General features: G+C 34.8%; 1 protein-coding gene across 1 annotated transcript; it reads left to right on the top strand.

The window, feature by feature from the left end:
* The first annotated feature begins 1,150 nt into the window (after positions 1-1,150).
* LOC132065772 (sulfite reductase 1 [ferredoxin], chloroplastic) lies at positions 1,151-6,368 on the top strand. The gene is made up of 8 exons (XM_059459301.1): positions 1,151-1,450; positions 2,736-3,515; positions 3,597-3,893; positions 4,043-4,240; positions 5,163-5,297; positions 5,376-5,492; positions 5,588-5,746; positions 5,870-6,368. The coding sequence occupies exons 1-8, from the start codon at positions 1,253-1,255 to the stop codon at positions 6,077-6,079; spliced, it is 2,094 nt and encodes a 697-aa protein (XP_059315284.1). The 5' UTR covers positions 1,151-1,252; the 3' UTR covers positions 6,080-6,368.
* The last annotated feature ends 17,136 nt before the right edge of the window (positions 6,369-23,504 follow it).

The following is a 23,504-nucleotide window of genomic DNA, read 5'->3' as shown; positions in this document are numbered from 1 at the left end:
CCTGTATACAAATTCAACTGTACCGATTTTACGGATAAACTGTCACCCACCGTGGGGCCAGGACAATTGTGGTATCATTGTGACCCTGTTAATAATACTAATCCTTTAGATCTTGCTGTTAGATTCGATTTCTGCAGATATAACAAGCACTACTGATGACCAAACTCATCTCATTACCATGAACAACGATGGAGTAACCGCCTTACTCGGAAACTTGTTTCTTGCAGATTAATGGATTACGGAGAAACAATGCCTGCGACGAAACCCTCGAAAAAACGCGGATCGTGAGGGCGCGACGGTTACGATAATGATGAAGGAGATGGAATTCCTCCGGCAACCCAAACGCCGGAGTCACGAGGCCAGTAGGGACACCCCGAACACCAATTGTCGGAAACAATACACCCAATGGAGGGTAGAATAGTTGGAAATGGAGACACATCCAGGAGCGAGTCCGTCCCAGGTGATCCTTTTTGGGCACAAGTCTTGCAATTTATGAGAGATATCACTGATAAGATGAACAAGGAAGCAGAAAAGAACATGAAGGAGCGTCAAGCCCGTATGGATTAAATCCTGGGGGCTCCAGCGGTCCTTGAAGGTCCGGATGCAAAAAAGTATGTTCAGTTAGTTTACAAATCAGAAGCTTCCCCGAAGTTGATCCCGAAGAAATTTAAGATGTCGGACATTCCCAAGTATGACGGGACGACTGATCCGCAGGAACACATAACGGCCTACACCATAGTTGTCAAGGGAAATGACCTGAAACCTAATGAGATCAAATCGGTCTTGATGAAGAAATTCGGCGAGACATTGGCTAAAGAGGCTTTAGCTTGGTATTTTCTTTTGCCCGAACGCTCTATTAATTCATTTTCTATGCTCGCATATATATTTATCAAAGCACATACTGGAGCCCGGAAGGTGCGAACACAAAAGACAGGCATCTTTGCATAACGCAAGGGGAGACCGAGTTGCTCTGTAACTTTGTAACATATTTACGTCGTCTAGTTCGGAACAAGATTATTGAAGAAACTCTTTTGCACGTGCTAAGAATCCGCGCGTGAAGAACCAGAAGATACTGCACCGTGCCAGGCACGTGACAGAGCACTTAAAAAAGAGCCATCAATCCTCCCCTTTTCATCTTCACCACCCAATTCCCAATATTTTTCCCTCAAATACTCTTGGCCATTTTCACACAAATTCTTCATTTCTAAAAACCCTAGCTTTTTTCCTTCCCCCCATTTATTAGCTAGGGATAATGACGACATCGTTTGGAACAACAGCGATTAACATCTCCACCGTAGATGACCCGAACCCGAACTCGAAGCTCCAAATTCAAAGGTTTAATGGGTTGAAAAGCACATCCACCAATTCGCTGTTGCTTAGCAGACGTCTCAATGTGAACCGCTCATTTAACCCTTCCAATACCAGTTCTATTGTCCGCGCTGTCGCTACGGTATATAAACAAAATAAATAAACCTTTTTTTTTATTTGATTTGATTTCGTAAAATGTACATACTCCTTAGAGTTTCCAGTTTCAAAAGAGAAAAAGAAACAAGTACATACTCCTTTGGTGAATTTGTGTATGCTTCTAATCCCAGCTCTATCGACCGTGCTGTCGCTATGATGTTGCGCATTGATTGAGACCGCTGATGTGCTTTAATTCGATAAATTTGTGTATGCGTTGCATTTTTTGATTTTTTTTTTTTTAATTGTGTGGCTATTTGATTGTTGTTGCTGTATCTACGGTATGAACAACAAAATGCTCGTTTTTTCTCCTTTATTTGATTTGATTTCTTAAAAATCTGTCGGTTCCTTTTTCCGACTTGATATAGCATATCAATTGAGGCCGCCGATGTCGTTTACGTTGATGAATTTGTGTATGCGTTGCATTCTGTGATTTTTTATGTGGCTTGGTGTTGCGCTATGATTGAACTGCAGATGTGTTTTTTTATTTCAATTATCTTCTGTGTATGCCATGCATTTCTTTTGGTAATTTGATTATTGTTTCTGTTACCTTCGAATCCCAGTGTACTACTTTCGTGTCGTTTTATGGTTCTGCCGCCGTCTCAACTTATTTCTTTGATTTCTTAAAATAGTTGTCTCAAATTATTTGTCGTTTTAGAAGTTCAGGGTTAAATTAGTTATTTTTTCCCCCATTTCACCCTTCACCCTTAGTAGTTATTGTTCTTGAAGACTACAAACACCCCCATTATGGGGTGATGTTATGATTGTTCAAATACCAACGCAAGGGTAAGATAGTTAAAACCCCCTCCAAATTAATATTTCTTAAGGGGGTGTAAACGAGAATCGCGACAGATAATTTGAGATGGAGGGAGTATCAAGGTTATTTTCAATTGGCCGCCTTTTGCTATCTTTGAATCTTAATTTAAAGCAAACCTTTTTTGGTTCTTTTCACTTTTTTGTCCAGCTCGATGTGCCCACTGATTGAATTGCTGAAAAGATGTTTTTTTCTGTGTGGATTTATTTTGATTTTTTTTTTTCCTGAGTGCGTTATTTCATTCTTCTTTAGGGGTGGGCTTTTGGCTGAAATTATTGTACTTCCCGTCTGGATGCTTTGCCTCAATTCCAATGACGCTTGTTAGTTATTGTCACGTGTGTTACTAGTGCAATTTATGTTTCTGTTAGGCTTCATGTTAGGAGGAACTTTTTCATTTTTCATTATACTGTGTGCATGATAGAACTTTGTAACACGTGATATGTCCGTTGATCTTTTGCAGCCAGCGAAGCCTGCTGCAGTGGAGCCAAAGCGTAGTAAAGTTGAAATATTCAAAGAACAGAGTAACTTCATAAGATATCCTCTTAATGAGGAGATTCTAAATGATGCCCCAAACATCAATGAGGCTGCAACACAATTGATCAAGTTCCATGGAAGCTACATGCAATACAACAGAGACGAGCGTGGTTCAAGATCATACTCATTTATGCTTCGGACAAAGAACCCTGGTGGGGAGGTACCAAACAGACTCTACTTGGTCATGGATGATCTTGCTGACCAATTTGGAATCGGGACACTCCGTTTGACAACGAGACAGACCTTTCAGCTGCATGGGGTCGTGAAAGCAGACCTCAAGACGGTAATGAGTACAATCATCAACAACATGGGTTCAACTCTTGGTGCATGTGGTGACCTCAACAGGAACGTTCTTGCTCCAGCTGCCCCGTTTGCAAAAAAAGATTATATGTTTGCTAAACAAACCGCCGATAACATTGCAGCACTTTTAACTCCCCAGTCTGGATTTTACTATGACGTTTGGGTGGATGGGGAGAGATTTATGACAGCAGAACCTCCTGAAGTTGTTAAAGCTCGAAATGATAACTCCCATGGAACAAACTTCCCCGACTCACCTGAACCCATCTATGGAACTCAGTTCTTGCCAAGAAAGTTCAAAATTGCAGTTACTGTGCCAACTGATAACTCGGTGGACCTTCTCACTAATGACATAGGTGTTGTTGTTGTATCTGATGCGGATGGAGAGCCTCAGGGATTCAATATATATGTAAGAAGGAAATATAGATTCTCGCTTCTTTCTTCTTTTGCTTGCTATAGGGACTAATATAATCCTCGACTCTATTTGCAGGTTGGTGGTGGTATGGGTCGAACTCATAGGATGGAAACTACTTTTCCTCGTTTGGCAGAGCCGTTGGGTTATGTTCCTAAAGAGGATATACTCTATGCAGTTAAAGCTATTGTTGTTACTCAAAGAGAGAATGGGAGAAGAGATGACCGCAGGTATAGCAGATTGAAATATTTACTCAGTTCATGGGGGATCGAGAAGTTTCGTTCTGTAACGGAGCAGTATTACGGAAAGAAGTTTGAACCCTGCCGTGAGTTGCCTGAGTGGGAATTTAAGAGTTACTTGGGATGGCACGAACAGGTTAGTCTGTGGAAGGAATTCATCACATGTTCATCTCTGACAATTAGTTCTGTACTAACTCCAATTTGATGTTTTAACATTGATATGCTGTGTTACTCTTTTCCTTCCCACTAAAGCTAACTTTCTCAGATTATTTTTGATCTTGTCAGGGAGACGGTCATTTGTTTTGTGGCCTACATGTTGACAACGGTCGTGTAAAAGGAATTATGAAGAAGACACTCAGAGAAGTTATTGAGAAGTATAATCTGAATGTGCGTCTCACACCCAACCAGAATATTATCTTGTGCAATATTCGGCAAGCTTGGAAGCGCCCCATCACCACAGCCCTTGCACAGGGTGGTTTGCTGGTAAGGCTAAGTATACAATTGATCCATATATGCTTTCCATGAATAAGTTATTGAGCTTTCTCAACAAATAGAAAAAGATTACGCAGAGCCGTGTCTTTGGAGCTGTTCATGATTATGGAATGTAATAACACAAAAAATTTTGGCCTTTTTTAATTAAATAAATAAAGACATACTGATGGAATATAATCAGTCTGAAAAAGTATAAACATGTTGAAGACTTAATTATGTAAATAAAAATGTTTTGTCTAACAACTTAAGATTTTAGATGAAATTGTCACACACTTCAACATGGTATTAAAGCAGGCATAGGTCCCGGTTCGAGTCTCACCGCCACCCATTATCAACAAGAATTTTCATGTGCTTGGCTCATAAAAAAGAATCAAGCCTGCACGTGAGGGAACGTGTTGAAGACATAATCAAGTAAATAAAAGTATGCCTCTATCCACTTAAGGTTTTAAATGAGCGGTTACACACAGTTCAACACACGTTAAAATTGTTGGTGTTCCTAGAAATCCTCTGTGTTGTCTGGTAGCTTCCCCCCCCCACAAAAAACAAAACCCCCCCAAATTGTTGCGTTTTACTTTTTAGTACTCCCTCTCACTCCAAAGGAATGGTGGGTTTGGAGGAATGTTATAACCTTGACTGTCATAACTGTTTTGAGGTCCACATCCTGCTGAAAGTTTGCAGACTTTGCACTTGCGGGTTTGTCACTTCTTTATTATATACAATATAAGGGAGTTTCAAAATTTGAGCTGCTTGTTTCTTAACGTGGTTGAAATGGTATTTATGTTTTATAGGGTGGCCTAGGTGAACCATGAAGCTGATGTGAGTTTCCTCTAGTTTTCCTTGATAATATAGTTTGTCTTTAGCATTTCATTATGGTCTTCCACTTGGGTAATCATTGTGATTTTTCATTGAAAAGCAACCTAGGTTTGTGGATCCTCTCAATCTAACAGCAATGGCGTGCCCAGCTTTTCCACTTTGCCCTCTAGCAATAACTGAAGCTGAGCGTGGAATACCTGACATCCTCAAGCGTGTTCGAGCTATTTTTGAAAAGGTATGAAGTATTTAAATTGTTCTGTTGTAAGACCTTTTTGTGGTGCACATTGAATGAGATTGACCTTCGTGGTTCCAGGTTGGTCTGAAGTACAATGAATCTGTTGTGATAAGGGTAACGGGCTGTCCTAATGGATGTGCTCGACCATACATGGCTGAACTTGGATTGGTTGGAGATGGTCCAAACAGCTATCAGGTAGTGCAATTTTGGAGATCTATTGACTTGTGGCTGTAGTTTAGCATTTATAATTATGGGATATAGTGAAATTTACAGTGTCTTGTCTGTCGTAGATCTGGCTTGGGGGAACTCCAAATCAAACTTCATTGGCAAGAACTTTCAAGGATAAGGTTAAGGTTCAGGATCTTGAAAAAGTTCTGGAGCCTTTATTTTTCCATTGGAAAAGAAAGCGGCTATCTAGAGAATCATTTGGCGACTTCACAAACCGCACGGTAAGGGAGAGTTCTTCTAGCAGTTTACAATATTTTTGTCAAAAACAAATCAGATCGAAAGTGAATACTGCGAATGAGGAACTGTTTCATATAAGATTCTTATGTGTTACAACTTTCTTCCAGGGATTTGAGAAACTCGGGGAGTTGGTTGAAAAATGGGAAGGCATCCCTGAGTCACCATCCCGTTATAACTTGAAGCTATTTGCTGATAAAGAGACGTACGAAGCCGTGGATGCACTTGCAAAAATCCGACATAAGAATGCCCATCAATTGGCGATTGAGATAGTTCGCAATTATGTTGCTTCCCAACAAAATGGGAAAAACATGGACTGACCAAGTCTTTCCTTTGAGTTGCAAAAGAGCACAAGATTATCCAAGGCGGTTTAACTGGTGACCATGTCTTGATCCCGTTATTGCTTGGCTGAAACAAGTGGAGAATTTTGACATATTCTGAAAAGCTTTTGTAGTACTTCCCTTGTAGACCGACAGTCCCCTGCATTTTCTTTTCCTTTTTTGGTTGTTTATTTTCCATTTTCCTTTCTAGAGTAAACAAAATCTGAGAATGGCCTGTATTTTATTTTCTTTCAAATTATTTTTTGAAAGGTTACCTTTTTAAACCTCCTGTACATGTGCCAATCCGTTTTTACTCTACGACGTGTTTTCTTAATTTGTTACAATTTTCCCTGCCCTTGCTGTGTGGATTAAAGAAATCTAAGATCAGGATCTCCACATGGTGTAGTGATGTTGCCGGAGCAGTAATCTCCCTGGAGCAATCTCATAATTATCGTACCAAGTGCTTTGTCAGAATGAAAGTTTTTCTGGATTGATCAATATGCTCAATTTTGTTTGTTTACCATGATGGTGTTTGCCTCTGCTTGTGATCATGTAGCCTATTTTACTGCATACCTATTAGGTTGTTACGGTAATTCTGTCTATTAAGGTTTGGGCAGATAGAAAGATGTCATACATTGCACCAAATTGAACTGTTTTTCACAGATGTTGACATCCCAGCACCTCTCATAAGAAAGGAAAGACTACCCACAGTGATGGTGTTCGAATCTACCTGCTACTTTGCATCATACAGATTGTATGATTTTTGCGGTACTGGTGAACCCTGAATGAGAATTTTCACATTACAATATTAAAGCAATGGTGGAATAGTTACTATTTACTCCTGTGTAACACTAAGGCCTCATTTGTTTTCATTAAGATTAAGACGGCTGAATTTGAATAATTAAGATGTTAGTCTCTAGGTCTGAACACTAAATAATTAAGATTGTTTGTTTTGCAAAAAAAATTTAAATATAATAAATATACAATTCAAATAAAAAATAAATACAATAAAATAAAATATTATTTGATAAAAAATGAAACACTTATGTTCACTAGTAATGGTGGAGATGACTTGTAGTCGTGGTGGGTGGTGAGTGGAGGTGGAGGGGTGGTGGGTGCTTGGGGTGAGGGGTGGTGTTGGTGGTGGGGGGTCATTGGGGTTACAGGTGGGGGTAGTGGGGAGTGAGAGTAGGGGTGGGTGGTGTGGGCCGCGGGGAGCGGGGGTGGGTGGTATGGGGTGGGATTGGGGTTGGTCGGGTAGGGGTGGTAGGGTGGGGTTGAGTCGAGGGTCTTGAGGTGGAGGAATGGGGTTGGAGTGGAGGGTGGGTGTTGGGGGTGGGGTTGACGAGAGAGAGTGGGGTTGGAGGTGGAGCTTGTGGTAAAAAAAAAAATTCGTATAAGAATACATTAAGCCAGATCTTCTTCCTTCGCTCAATAAGTGTTTAGCACTCGAAATAAACGAACTTAATAAATCTCGAGGTTTCGTATTCGGCCTTAAGACAAACAAATGAGGCCTAAGATCTGCATTTGTACCAACAACCAAAAAAAAGAAAAGAAAAAAGAGATCTGAATACATCAAAACACAAAAACTTCTTGCGACATATTTTAGCAGTGGTCATTGTTACACAAATAGGACCATACTTCCTCTTTGCCTGCTCCTCATCTGAAAGTGCAATTCTTGCAAATGAACCTGCAGCAGTAGCTAAGTAAGACAAAGCCAGTTTCTTCCTGCTACTGCTATTTTCTTCCTATCTGTTTATCTCAATCTTTTCGATCTGGAAGCCTTCAGCACCATCCTCTTTCGCTGGGGCGATCGTTGGATATGGTAGAGAAACCATTGTTGGAAAGTTTTGATTTCTTCCTGAGAATCCAATATTTTGGAGCTTTATTATTTCGTGCAAAGTGAATGTCTTTGGTTAAGATTTATATGTGTTTGAGGAGTAATGTATAGGCAAAAACTGTAGTATACTGTCTAAATTTTGAAGGAGGGAAACCCATTTGTAACAACTTGTTTATACTGGGTTTTAGTGTGCCCGAACTCATATTGGAGCTCCAGGTGTACCATTTAGGATACATTTCAATAAAATGGAAAATCTGTATTAGAAGTCATCATCTCAAATTCTCAATATCTTGTTCATTTATAGTTTCTTGCCAAATATCTGCTAGATAGAAACACAAGTACAATAACAATGTATGACGAGTGTAATTGGCCAGTTAGTTCAAAAGATGAAAGTTGCCGAGATAAGAATGTTGAGATGAATGTGTGGGCACACTAGGAGGGACAAGATTAGGAATGAGGCTATTCGGGACAAGCGGGAGTGGCATTAGTGGAAGACAAGATGCGGGAAGCGAGCCCGATGGTTTGAGCGTGTGAAGAGGAGAGACACATGCCCAGTGTAGTGTGGACGTGTGAGAGGTTGGCCATGGATGGTTTCGATCTAGTAGGGGTAAGAGCGATATTTTAGAGGTATTAGACATGACACGATTTCACTAGCGCTACCTTAGATAGGAGGGTATGGAGGGGACTCAATTATAGAGAAGGCAGTAGATAGTCTCGTTTAGCCTTTCATATTAGTAGTCGCATTATCGTTATAATAAAAAAGCTTTGATTTTACTATCTTTATTTCATGTACTTTGATTATCTCTTTTATCTCCTGATAGGCTCCCTCTTTCACTGCGCTTCCGTCGCCGCGGCTTAAATCGCTTTCGTTATTTTCATTTTCATATCGCTTTGAATTTCTTGACCTTATCTGATTTCTTTTTATGCTTTCTATTGAGCCGTGGCTCTTTCGAAAACAGCCGTCCTACCTTGGTAGGAGTAAGGTTTGCGTGCACTCTACCCTCTCTAGACCCCACGTTGTGGAATTTCACTGGGTTGTTGTTGTTGTTGACGGTTAAAAAGATGGATATAGAAGCAAAAAGAGAGTACATTGGATCAGTTCAATCTAATACTATAACGGAAAAATGACCACAAATGGATCCTTCCAGTCAGGGGTGTACATGGACCGGGTTGATTCGGATTTTTAAAGAGAAAAAATAGTGTGTCAGAGAGATACTAATCCCACATTTAATCACCATTTGGGCTTAATCCCACTAGGTGTCCGTTCGACTCAAATTAATGCCAAAAAATGGCCGGTCGGCCCACAATAATGCCAAGGTTGGCCGGCCCAACAGCCCAGGCGCTTAAAAAAAAAAAATTAATCGCCACAAAAACGTCGCCACTAAAGAGCTGCTACAGCATATATACATATGTTGGAATTATATACACACTTTATATGCAAGAATTATACATTTTATATACATATGCTAGAATTAATCATACATTTATTATACATAAATTATACGTTAATTATACATTTATTATACACATATTATACAATAATGATGTGATATTTATTTTTAACATATACAATAGTGATACATATTATATACCACAATGATACGGTTTCTATTATACATTTTTTATGCGTATGGTACACTTTTTATACAAGACTGATACAGTTTATATATACATGCTGGAATTATATATACACTTTCTATACAAAAATGATACAATTTTTTATTCTTTACGGCGATTGCATTGTCTTTGATACACATAATATACACAAATGGTACATATTATATACAGAAATGATACATACCTTAGTGATTCATATTTTATACAGTTTCTATACATTACATATAGGTACTGATACATATTTTATACACAAATGACACATATTATATATAAAAATCACCTCAAATATTTTTGTGTTTGGGCTTTTATTTGAACATTGTCTTATTTAAGTTTTGGCTAATGGATGAGATTAGTTTAATTGCTACATTTTGGGTTTCGGAAAAATTAGGCTAGAGGGTGGGATTATTTATGGCCGACCGGCCATATGTGTCCTTTTCCCCCTTTTTAAAGACCACACCAACCCAATGTACATGAACCGGGTTGGTTCGGATTTTTAAAAGACCAAACCAACCCAATTGCATTCGGTTTTTAAATTTATAAACCAAATCAAACCAACAAAAATTGGGTTTTTCAACCTCGGATTTTTTCGGTTTTTTCGGGTTTTTCCTCGATAAAGTCTTCATACAAAATATATACTTCAAATATTTCTTTAGTCCTAGTAAGATACGAGTATCTAATTAAGATATTTGTTACGAAAATAACACAAAATGTGAGATGAGAGATGGCATGGTACTAAAATATTCAACTAAAAAAAGTAATGAAATTGCATAAAATAATATGATAATAATCTAAAACTATAGTCATGCTATAATAAATACGGCTAATTTACAAGGCATATAGAAAATGATCTTAATCTAAAAGTACTAAGTCATGCTAAAATAAGTACGACTAATAAGTATTAATTACATGACTAGATATTAAAGAAAAAAATAAAATTAATTAAAATTAAGTTATGTATTTTCACTTTCTAAATCATTATAAAACTAAAGAATAGAAATCCAACATTATTGTCATTTCTAGTGTTAGAATTGAATTTCTTTTGTTAGCATTAATATTGATTTAATTTTTGTTGAGCTTTATTTGAGTGACTAATATCTATGGGTTATAAAACTTATTGGACATTTCAAAATTCTAATTCCAAGCTTGAAATAATATGTTAAAGGACAAAAAACTATGAAAAAGCTTAAGAAACATTTATAAATTACATTATAAAATAAATATTTTTATGTATAAAATATTTTTGAAATTTTATAAAGTAATGTAGGGTTGGTTTGATTTTTTTTGTTTTTGTTTTTGTTTTTAAGTTAAAACTAAACCAAATCAATAGTGTTCGGGTTTTTCTTTTTAAAACCAAATCAAGTCAAACCAAATCACTAATCGGGTTTTTTTCTTGGTTTGGTTCGGATTATCAGTTTGGCGCTTGCGGTTTGTCGGTTTCCTTTGAATACCTGTACTCCCAAAGACTACTCTTGTTGCTCTTTTCCTTCACCATATTACTCTCTCCGTCTCAATTTATGTAATATAGTTTGACTAAGCACGGAGTTTAAGAAAGAAATGAAGATTTTTGAAACTTGTGGTCCAAAATAAGCCATAGATGTTTATGTGGTTGTAAATCATTTCATTAAGGGTAAACAGTTAAATTATGAATTATATTTTTAAAATATAGAAAAAGAAAAATGTATCGCGTAAATTGGGGCCATAAATCGGTATTATTTGATGAGTTGGCCTTCACCACGGCAAACCCATGACGGTTGGCGGCGGGGGCCACGGCGGAGCCACCCAAGAAACAAGATGTCATTGTGATGGAAGCCATTGGAAAAAGGTTTATGGCTTTTGCGTGTGTGTGAGAGAGAGAGAGAAAAAAATTGAACGGACGAAATGTTTTTTTTAATGTTAGTCAGACTGTTATGCGTACAAGTGGAAAAGCAAAAAAATGATAGTGAAATTTCATTGGGTGATCATCTAGTTGCTTATCCAGATAAATAATTTTGAGCCGCTGGATACTTGTGATGTTGAAATAGTAGTCTTTACCTGGACATTAGTGGCTTTTTGAGCTTTGAGTTAGTGGCTTTTTGAGCTTTGATAGTGAGGTCCATCTTATGGATAATTATTTCGTTTTCACCCTTTTCATTTTGTCACCAGCTTTCGCAAAGAAAATCATTAAATGAAGCAACAAATTAAACGATCTTAATAATTATGTGGAAAGTGATTTGAGTTTAATAATATCTTAGGCTTTAGATAAATAAATCGTGCATTATATATTGCTTCTAAAGATTAAACATGTGCAATCTTGTACGCTTTGGTCCAACGGAACTCATAAGTTTATCATTTGAATTATGCTATTATTGAACAAAAAAGCGCATGTACCATGTGAACTTGTGCTCGATCTTATATAAACTTCACTCTTTTCTCCCTTTCTGATGTATAATATTTCCAAGGTTGTCATATGCAATCCTTCTTCGGAAGCTTACCAAATAGGAGCCTATTAGTCCTTTTTTACCTATCTTCCGATCTTCTTCATGGGCATCCCATTTACTTTTCTTATGGACATAGTGTCGTCGCTAAGGTTTGCCCACCATCGTATGGTAGGAACCCGATTTCGATACCATTGATATTTGTTACTGCACAATCAACCCATAGCATATGTAAAGGGACAAAATCATAATGCCCAAAAGTCCAAGTCAAAGCAGCCAATAGATAAATCTTTAGGTTAAAGCTAAATGGTGACAAAATTGGGAGACCTAAAATCCTTTGAGGTGGCCTAAAGAGACTGCGTCAAGGTGCGAATAATACTTTGGTAGTTGAACTCGGTCGTGATAGGTGGTATTAGAGATGCTACCTCTCCTAGAACGATGGTGAGGTAGCAAAAGAAGCGAGTCTCTAAGAGGGGGGGTGGGGAGGGGGGGGGGAGGCGGGAGTATAGATATTCCACTGTTGCTGGCTGTTGCCCTCGAAAGGAAGCTTGTTGTTAAAGTTATTGCTTTAGGCAAATTCTACATTGAAATGAAAGGGGAAAGTTAGAGGTCATATACGTAATGGCAAAACACATCAAATAACCCCTAAACTATACCCGAAATGTCGATATCACACTCAAACTATACAAATGACCTATTACACCCCCAAACATCTTAAAAGTGAATTATTTTACCCCTGATACATCTATAACCAGTTGCACATGGGGAGGTGCTACACACTCGCCCCGCCACGTAGGCGCCACATCAGCGCCACGTCAGAAAGTGAATTATTTTACCCCTTTTTTCTTTTCTTATATTTTCTCTTTTCTTTTTCTTTCTTCCTTCTTCTTCAGCTATTTGTTTCCTCCATTTTCGAGAGATGTGCTCAGCTTGAGTTACCATTTTGAGATAGAGGAAAAAAGAATAAAAATTAAGAGCATTAATTATCACCTTCTTTAATTTTTCAATTCATCTCCTTAAAATCACAGGTCCTAAACATAACCAAAAAAACAGATTTAATAAGTGAACGATTCTGTTACTTTAGACGAATAGATCAATTCAACTAAATTTGAATCTTATTTTCTAGTTTTGAAATCTCCACCTCTAACCCGTTATATTTTGAAACCCAATTGATTTGTTTTTAAAATTTAGCTATGAATATGTTGTTTTTTTGACCCAAAAAGAAAAAAAGAATAATATTTAGCTATGAATATGGTGGTGGTGGAGGAGCTCCGGCAGAGGTGGAAGTGAAGAAGAAAATGAGGGATGGGGTGGGGTTTACAAAAAATTGAATTTTACAATTAAAAAGAAAAAGAAAAAATGAGGGATGGATGGAGGCATGAGGGTGTGCAGATGAACGAGAAAGGGAGACAAGCTCATAAGAGCTCCGACAATGGCGGAAATGGAATGAGTCCGCGAGAAGGGGAAAAATGATGAAGAAAGGGAGGGGTTTGGGGGGTGGGGGTGTGTGGCGTGAAGATGGAGGAGAAGAGGAGGGACGGGGTGGCGGCGTGGTAGGGATGGAGCAGGCGTGAAGGGAGGAGAGGGAGAATGAAAAAAAAAAAAAAAAAAGAGAGAGAGCAGGGGTGAAGGGTGCAGGGATGAAGAAGAAAGAGAGATGGGCGGGTTTGGAGTGATAGAGGGGCAGGGGGCTACAAAAACATTTATTTTAATAAAAAATGGAATAAAAAAATAATTGTTTATAAAAAACGCGCCACTTATTAATTATTTTTTTATTTTTGTGCCACGTCAGCTTGTAGGTGGTATTAAATTCACTTTTAAATGTTCGAGTGTGTAATAGGTCATCTGTATAGTTTGAGTGTGAACTCGACATTTCGAGTATAGTTCAGGGGTCATTTGATGTATTTTGCCTATACGTAATTAGACCCCTAGTTAGAAACAAAAAAATAAAATTATCTCGCTTTCAAAATATAGCGACAAAATCTTCACATAATATATACAAACCTCTACAAATTCCATATAATTAGAATTTTGGAGATCTTTATGCCACTAACCACCATACACTTTATTCCTCCTCCTCTTTCTTCTTATTTTCTCTTTCAGATTTTTCAAGCATACCTTCAATAGCTTTATCAACTTCTTCTCTCAGATTTTTCAAGCACATATACAATGGCGTCATTAACTTATTCTCTCTAATTTGACGAGTATATATAGTCAGAATGATTTAAAGAACCGCCATTAAATTCCCATTTGAAGCTTCAATTGAGTATGAAAACTTTTCGTAGTCCTTTTGAGTCAGTGTGATCGGAATTAGTTGAAAATATCTGGACGAGACTATATAGAAAACTTGTGAAAGATTGAAAGTGATTTGGAATCAAAATTCAAAGCTTGAAAACATCATTGCGATGTTGTACGTCACATGTGTATCACTTTATATCGCATGCAGGGGTGATTTTAGGTACTAAAAGTGGGACACGTGAATACATGATCTCTCCGTAAAACTAAATATTTTATATATATATTTTCTAAAATTAGTAATACTATCTGTTTAACTATACTATAAAAAAGCAAATCTCGCTCTTACTTGAAGGTTGCGTTATTTACCTAGAGGACTAGGGATCAAGTCCCACTTAATACATTTTTTTTTTTTTTTTGAACACGTTTTTTTTTTTTTTTTTGATTCGCCTACGATCGTATGTGCATAGCATCATATGTTTATCACGTATACATCATGTAGCATATGACATACACAAATATACAATGGGGTTGCATACGTACATAGGATATACACTGCAGTTGCCACTGAAAATTCACCCAAAAACACCTCTAATATCCATTATATAGCCCTAAATTTGAGGTATAAGCTCCCTCATATGTAACTAAGCTTTTGAAATAACACGCAATCGAACAATTCCAAAAAATTCTCAGATTCGAAAATTAAGTTCGAAATGTTCGTCAATGAGATTATGTGATTTCTTCTTCACGATTCAACTCTACATCAATATTGCAACGCACTTCTTAACTTCGTAAAACAATAACCAAACATCAACACTTTCAAATGTTGCAAACTTTTACAGCAATTTCGAACACAAACAAACTCAATGGCGTATTCGAATCTTAAAAGAAGACCAAGCAAAGTTTAACTACTTTTAAGTTTTATAATTCAAAATCTCATAAAAAAAAATTGGGTGGGGCTTTTAGTACAGTTTGAAAGAGAGTGAGAGAGTTGAGATGATTGGAAGAGATAAATTTTATCATAATTGGAGCATAAAATCAAGAGATATAGTGGTTGACTTAAATTGGTACAAAATGAAAAGTATTCCTAAATTGAATAAATATTTGAAATTGTCTATAAAAATATAGTTAGTGCTTCTATATCGTCACGTAATGTAAAATTCAATTGCTAAGGCACCTTTTAGTGAGACATTGTATTGAGAGTTACATAACAAGGAAACTATTGATGTCAAATTAGAAAACACACCATCAAGCTAGACTATATATATAAGACAACATTTAAATTAAAGAGCTTACCAAGAAACCCTTTTGCGATCCAAGGGAATTGGGCCAAGGAGCCGTTTAGATTTTTGTGCGGAATGCCCTTCAAAGGCACTGGTCTTTAATTTTTGCCCCTCAAATTGTTGGTCTTTAATTTTTGCCCTTCGCCTAAAAATCCATGGGTTCCGGGTTCGAACCCCTGCTCAGTCAAAATATTTTTTTTAAAAAAAATCACAAGGCAGAGTTTTGGATTCAAACTCTACCTTAAGGTAGAGTTTGAACCTTATAAGGCAAAGTTCGGGCAAGACAAATATGTCTTGAAGTAAACTTTTTGCTAACTTTTGCTTGAATAGGCCTAATTTTGGACAAAGATAGGCGCCCAGAAGGCCTAATTTTGGGTAAAAGTTTGCCTTAAGTCAAACCTCTTGAGGCTAACTTTTGCCCGACTAGGCCTATTTTTTGCTACAAACCTCTGCCCTGCGAAATTCATTTTTTTTCTTACTAAGCCACAGTTCGAACCCAAAATCTCGGGGTATTAGACAAAAGGTAAAATTGAAGACTAACAATTTGAGGGGCAAAAATTAAAGACCAGTCCTTTGAAAGGCAATCATGCAAATCACCCATTTGAAATCATGATGATTTGAAGTTGAAGTTTTGTTTGGGCATACAATTTGGATTCCTAAAGTTGTATTTTTTCTCATGGACATAAAAACCCGACAAGTTGTGCAAACCATAAAAACATTCCCAATTCTTATACAATCTTACCAAATGACCAAATCGAAGTTTATGAAAAAATTAATACGCTACTAGAAGACCTTTCTAAGAAATACAACATTAAGTGATCGAACTTTAGTTCAATAAAAAGAAAAATTGAACATGAGTTGTATAAGTAAATGCGGTTGGTCTATGGTTGGTACGAGTAAATTTACTATAAATATACTACCAACTTGCAGATCTTTTAATATAAATGGTTGGTAAATATATTTGATATAAATGGTTGGTAAATATATCTACCAACTTATGGATATTTTTTAACAAAATATAAACTTATGTGTCATGTTTTATATTTAAAAAAATTTGAAATCATGATTTGGAATCCCAAATCATACTTTTTTGGAGAATTTGGGATTTAAAATCATGCTATGAAGTTGAGGTTGAATTTTTATGGAAATTGCATAAACAAACGCTGATTGAAATCAAAATATGAAACACCTACTAAGATTCACATTGAATCCAAATCAATATAAAATATCGCGTGTCACTTTACAATTTTGCTCCTTTAATTTTATAAGTGAACATTAGTGTTTTGATTAACTGAAATAAAGAAAAAAAAAGTTACAATTCGCCCCTCCACCTCTCTTGCACTTAGAATGTGGACATGATTTAGATAGAAGAATTATAATAGTTCGTTTTGTAAGAGTTAGCGACATCAAATGCCAGCTACGTCTCAATCCATTTCGGGGCGTGACAGTTGGGGTTTGGGTCATGATAAAGCTAGACCAAGTCGGCATAATATGTTGACACATAATGGATTAACAAATTTTCGAAAAAGAAGAATAACCTTCATTGTTTCAGCAAAAATACAAGCATTTAAAGTTAAAATCTTTGCCTTTTGATCACCTCTTTGGGGTTGTACTGATAATAATGTGCATTAGGGTTATACGTTCTTCACTGTTTGACACTTCTCAAAGCTTTACGGGCTCGTTTGGTATAAGGGATAAGGGGTAATTAATTTCGGAGTTAAATTTGGGATGAGTTTATTTCACGTTTGGTTGGAATAAAATCCCGGGGTAACTAATCTTATCCCGAGATTATAGTGTTATTTTTATTCCACATTGTGAGTGGGATAACAATCCCGAAATATTAATCCCGGAATAACTTGTTCCCCAACCAAAAGAGCCCAAGGGTCTGAGAATCTGTTTCATCACATATCAAGGGCCTATGTCACAAATAACTAAAGTTACCGAAATAATTCACTTGAAACCAGAATTATTTCAAAATTTTATACTAATAAACAAATTATTTTCAAAATTTTATACTAATAAACAAAGAAGTACCCTTTTAGTTAAAGCTGACTTTGGTCATTTATAAGTGTTGTAATAATGTGAAAGTAGCATATTAAAATGTGTACTAGAGTTTAAATAGAAAACTTCCAGTATTAGGTGAAGATTTTGAACTTTTGAGAATTATTTTGGAATTACAAAACACAAACAAATTGTAATGTCCAATACATAGGACAAAGCAATCCTTTACTTCTAGCTAATCATTTGTACTTTCTCTTAACATCAACATTGACTTTAAGAGTTTGTTTATATTCAACTCTAGAGTTTTTTAAAGTTTAAAAATTCAGATAACAAGAAAATTAATTAATTACTTCAAACGGTCAATTTGGGAGAAATAGTTAACTTAATATTGGCTAGGATCACATAATTACTGGAACCTGTGGCTCTTCGCTAAATCAAATGTAGTGCTCCGTCAGGTTCAAAATAAGTTACCACTTAGCTTTTTGCACATCTCTTAAGAAATTACTAACTGGATACTAGAGAAAAATAAGTATTTTGACTAAACTATCCTTGATTAAATACTGCTACCTAATTCATGTAGTTTCTTGATTACATGAAAATTCAATTATCTAAATAGGGGTAAATTTGGAAGAAAATAATTAATTCCTTCTTGATTATGTAAGTAGACACTTATTTTGAACCGGAGGGAGTAGTTTTTTAATCTTTATAATTATTGTGATTTGTGAAATCCCTCACAACGGTAAAATTGAGAATAAGCTAAACTAATCATCGTATTACAAGTTAACGTGGATTATTTAACAGTATTTCAGTTCAAATTCTCGAATACAGTGGTTTTAATAGGGATATAAGGTTAAGTAGAACTACGAAATAGTTTTAATTTCACATTATAACGTGCATTTTTAACATCCACTTGTATAAGATTCTAACATTGGATTATACTCAAACTTTTCCATTTGGTTTTATCAAAAATACAGCATGGAACTACGAAATAGTTTTAATTTCACATTATAACGTGCATTTTTAACGTCCACTTGTGTAAGATTCTAACATTGGATTGTACTCAAACTTTTCCATTTGGTTTTATCAAAAAATACAGTATGGAAATTATACTGTCATGTTGCAATATAGTACACTACATTAAGAAATTGAATTTCAAATTTGAAAGATCAAATAGATGGTGACGTCCTTTTTAAAGGGACGTAAATTTACTCACTCACCTTTTCCCATTTATAAACTGTGCTTGAAATCCTTTTAGTTTCAAAAAGCTTGGCAGAAGAATAATTGAAACTTTTTTTTAATGGCCAGAAGAAATGACATTTCTTAGAAGATGATTCTGGAACTAGTTTTTGACAGGGCCTATTTTAACTCGAAGAAAAAATAAAATGTTACACCCCAAAAGATTATGGATTCAAATCAATTAGTATGACAAAGAACCTAACAAAATTTGACAAGTAAAAACGAGACAAAATTTTTCAAAATGGTGTCCACCGGTAATGGATTAAAAATAGCAGCGCGTGCACAAGCATCCGCGTTAGCAGGGTTCGGGGAAGGGTCACACCCCAAGGGATGTGATGTAGACATTCTATCTAATGCAAGTATTAGTCGAACCTGACTATCATACGTCACATAGAGAACAATTTTACACGTTCTTTCAAAACATATGAATCTAGATAATTGATCTTTCGCAACATTCAAAATATGTGGAAGGGAGTTCATGATGCACCGATTCCTGTCGGTGACGTATAACAAGACAACAAGCGAGCATACTTTTGTTCGCTTCTTCTCCATCAAGCACGGAAGTTGTAATAGGATTGGCAGATAATTAAAAATTGCATTTTGCAACATTCAAAATATGTTGAAGTAGTTCATGATACACCGATTTTTTTCGGTGACATATAACAAGACTAAGTTAAATGGAGTCCACTTATTTTTTGAGCTTATTTTCCATCAAGCTTTAACGGAAGTTGTAAGTCAGTGAATATCTAAGGATTTAAAATTTGCAATGTATCTAAATTTTCAATTCACCACTACACGTCTCTGTTTATCAAAGATTTACAAGTTATTTCTAATTTTCAGTTGTTTACTAGCGCAAAAAAGCTCATTAAAGTAGAAGCAAATAAAATTAAGAAAACTAATATTCTCTTCATTTCAATTTATGTGAACCTATTTGACTGGGCACGGAGTTTAAGAAAGAAGAGAAATTTTTTAAACTTATGTTAAATGAGTCACATATATTTTGTATGGCTATAAATCAATGCAAAACGTAAATTATTTCCGAATATAGAAAAAGATCATTTTTTTTATAAGGACTAATAAGAAAATAGATGTACATCAATTGAAACAGATGGAGTAATAAACATGAAATAGTATATTACAATCAAATTATTATTTCAAATTTGTAGAAAATGTTGGGTTAACAAAGTAGATGTGAAAACCAAGAGAATCATAGCATATGAAAGCATGCATGCAAAGGAGGAAGCAATAAAGAATTAAATGTTGAGCCAAGGCTGACAAGGAATGAGCCTTTTCTGGTGCTGTTTTCCAGCATTGCAATAATGCAATAAATGACAAAGTGACAAAAACACATTTATAATTTGTTCAATTTCCTTTTATGTCAAACAACTCAGTGACATACACTCTCTATTCACTTTTACTTATCCAATATTTCAAAAATATATTTTCACTTTTACTTATCACTTTTAGTATATCAAGATAAAACAATTTATTTTTTTCCTGTATTACTTATAATATTAATTACTCACTTCAAATCATTTTTCAATAAAAATATACACCAATTAATATGGGTAATATAAATTATGCACCAATTATTTCTTAAACAGATACACAAGTAAAAGTGAACGGAGGGAGTATAAATTTTTGACTAAGACTTCTGAGTTACTTAATATTAGTAATTAATGCATATATTTAACTAAATAATACTCCGTCCATCCCATAATAAGTGTCACATTAGCCAAAAACACGCATATTAAGAAACTAATGATGAAGTGTAAAGTTTACCAAATTATCCTTATGTAAAAAAATTATTTTTTCCTTTTGATAATTAGAGCATGCACAAGTAGTTCATCTTATGACATTGGAAACCTAACCATCATCATTTAGAATATTATTAATTAATCCTAGATTTAACTAAATAATACTCCCATTGTGAATCCAACTTTTGGCCTTGAATAAAGAAACTTGTCATTTTTTGTCCAAGGCTAAGATGGAAAAACTAGTCGCATATATGCAAGTAAAAGTGACACTTATGACAAAAAAATGTTAAGTTTATTATGGAACGGAAATTATATTAAGAATCAACAAATCAAAGTGGAAATTATTTTTTCCTCTTTGATAATGTAGAATATGTCTTACATTTATTGACTTTAGTGTAAACATTCTGTACGAATAAGCTTTTACCTATTTTATGGAAATTTTATTTAACATATGTGTTATTTCAACACTTAAATTACTATGGATATATAAATAATCTGAAAGAACTAGCTCGTTGTATGTCACAAATTATAACAATATATGGTTCACAGGTAATTGAGCAAAAGAGTTTAACTTTTGTATGCCGGTAACATAAAAGTTGTTTGATCATTTAAAGTATAACATCCATAATAAATTAAACTAATGACATGAAAAATAAAATAAGTAACCTACTTTAATATGTTAATTAAATTGCATTGACGAAGTAAAAAGTTTATTCAAAAAGAATATAAGTTATTTTTTGTCATTTATCCATTATTCCAATGACGGAAAGAGTCAAAGATATCTCTAACGTATAAAAAATGGCTCACAAGTACCTTCTCTCGTTTTTTTGGTCTAAATATACTCCCAACATTTATTTTTTTGCTCAAGAATACCCCTCAGACGAACCTGATAGCTTTTTTGCAATTTAAAATAGCCACGTTGCATGTTCTAATTTGTCCCATATATTACTTAATTTATAAATTAAACCCACACTTTTCTTTAAGGGAAACTTACACAAATCTTAAGAATCAACAAATCAAAGTGGAAATGCATTTCGTTTCACTATTTGAAAAGTGTATATGCAAATACGAAAACACGTTATGGCTCTATTTTTGGACATTTATTGAAAAAAAATTCTAAGAGAAAAAATAAGTAAAAACATAATATTCTTTTCCTTTTTGAATAAGCTTTTACCTATTCTATGGAAATTTTATTTAACATATGTGATATTTCAATACTTAAATTACTATGGATATATAAATAATCTGAAAGAACTAGCTCGTTGTATGTCACAAAACAAGTTATAACAATATATGGTTGACAGATAATTGAACAAAAGAGTTTAACTTTTGTATGCTGATAACATAAAAGTTGTTTGCACTATTGATAATTTAAAGTATAACATCCATAATAAATTAAATTAATGACATGAAAAATAAAATAAGTAACCTACTTTAATATGAATTAAATTGCATTGACAGTGTAAAAGGTTTATTCACTAACAACAGATATAAGTTAAATTTGAATAATTTGTGGTCATATTTATCCATTATTCTAATGACGGAAAGAGCCAAAGATATCCCTAACGTATAAAAAAATCAAACTTTTTTTTCTTTTTCCCATTTGTTACCAAAGCCACTCATTTTCCTTATATCAACTTATTTTTTCCATGGTCTAAATATTTTACTTTCCCAACATTTATTTTTTTCACTTCGTCAAGAATACCTTCTCAGACGAACCTGATAGCTTTTTAAATTTGCAATTTAAAATAGCCACGTTGCATGTTCTAATTTGTCCCATATATTACTTAATTTATAAAATAAACCCACCCTTTTCTTTATCTCAACCGGCCCCTAATAATCCTGACCCGTTTCTTTCACAATTAAAACCCACAATCCCATTTGTTCTCAAGTTTTATGACTGCTACACTATACATCAATTTCATAGCAGATGAATTAAAACAAAACCAATTTTAACTAGTACTGTGAGTGTCAGCGTACATGCTCCACACATATCATAGGTTTTAATTGTGAAAGAAACGTGTGTAGGATTATTAGGGGTGGGTTTGGGATAAAAAAATGAGTGAATTTAATTTTAAATTAAGTAATATATGTGGCAAATTAGAATACGTGACTATTTTAAATTGCAAAGTCATCAGATATAACATGTTAGTTTGAGGGGTATTCATGAACCAAAAACAAAGTTGGAGATATTTTTAGGTCAATAGGTGGAAAGAAGACATTATTAGATCAATAGGTGAAAAGAGTAATTTTAAGTAATTTTTCATATGTTAAACATATTTTTGACTCTTTTCTGCAATGCATTATGTTCCCTCCGTCTCAAAATATTAGTAGCATTTTTCATTTACACGTCCATTAAGAAAGCATTTATAAGGGTTTTGACTATTTTACTCAACATATTTCATTGTGTTCTCTCTTCTCAATAAATATTTACTCCATTAATGATGAAACATCTTAAACGTTAGTATGTAAACTCACAAAATAAGCTCATTGATGTAATTAATATAACGATAAAATGGGAAAAACTATTTAATTTTATTTTGGGTGAATAAAAAGATAAATATCTTAAGACAAGTATTTTTAGTAAAGACGATAAATATTTTGCAACGGAGGGAGTAAATTCTTGAGAAGAAAAATTCGTGACACAATGATCTAAAGCATTTAATTTACCCATTGACTACCATAACATATATACACAACTTAAACGGCACGGACCACATTTATTTAAGTTTTAAAAAAATTTCTTGAAAGATCCTAGTCTCATTAAATATAAAGCAAAATGAAACTGTAGTATTAAATAATTAAAGTCACGCTTAGAAACACAGGGAGCGAAGAAATTAAGAGACTAAAAGGGACATAACATCTTGAAACGTGTGATTTTGTTCTGCTTTTTCTTGGACTTTGGCTCCTTTTTTTAATGGACTACTTGTATTTAATTTCCTTCGTGAGGCAATCTTCTTTTTAATATTTATTTTTTATTGGAAAAGAACCTCTCTTTTGATATGTCAACTGCGGTGAAGATCTGCTAATTGCAACATTGAT

Source organism: Lycium ferocissimum, chromosome 7, assembly GCF_029784015.1.
Source record: "Lycium ferocissimum isolate CSIRO_LF1 chromosome 7, AGI_CSIRO_Lferr_CH_V1, whole genome shotgun sequence".
NCBI classification, from domain to species: domain Eukaryota; kingdom Viridiplantae; phylum Streptophyta; class Magnoliopsida; order Solanales; family Solanaceae; genus Lycium; species Lycium ferocissimum.
The sequence above is the reverse complement of the archived record's forward strand: the minus strand, read 5'-3'. Positions and strand labels throughout refer to the sequence as shown.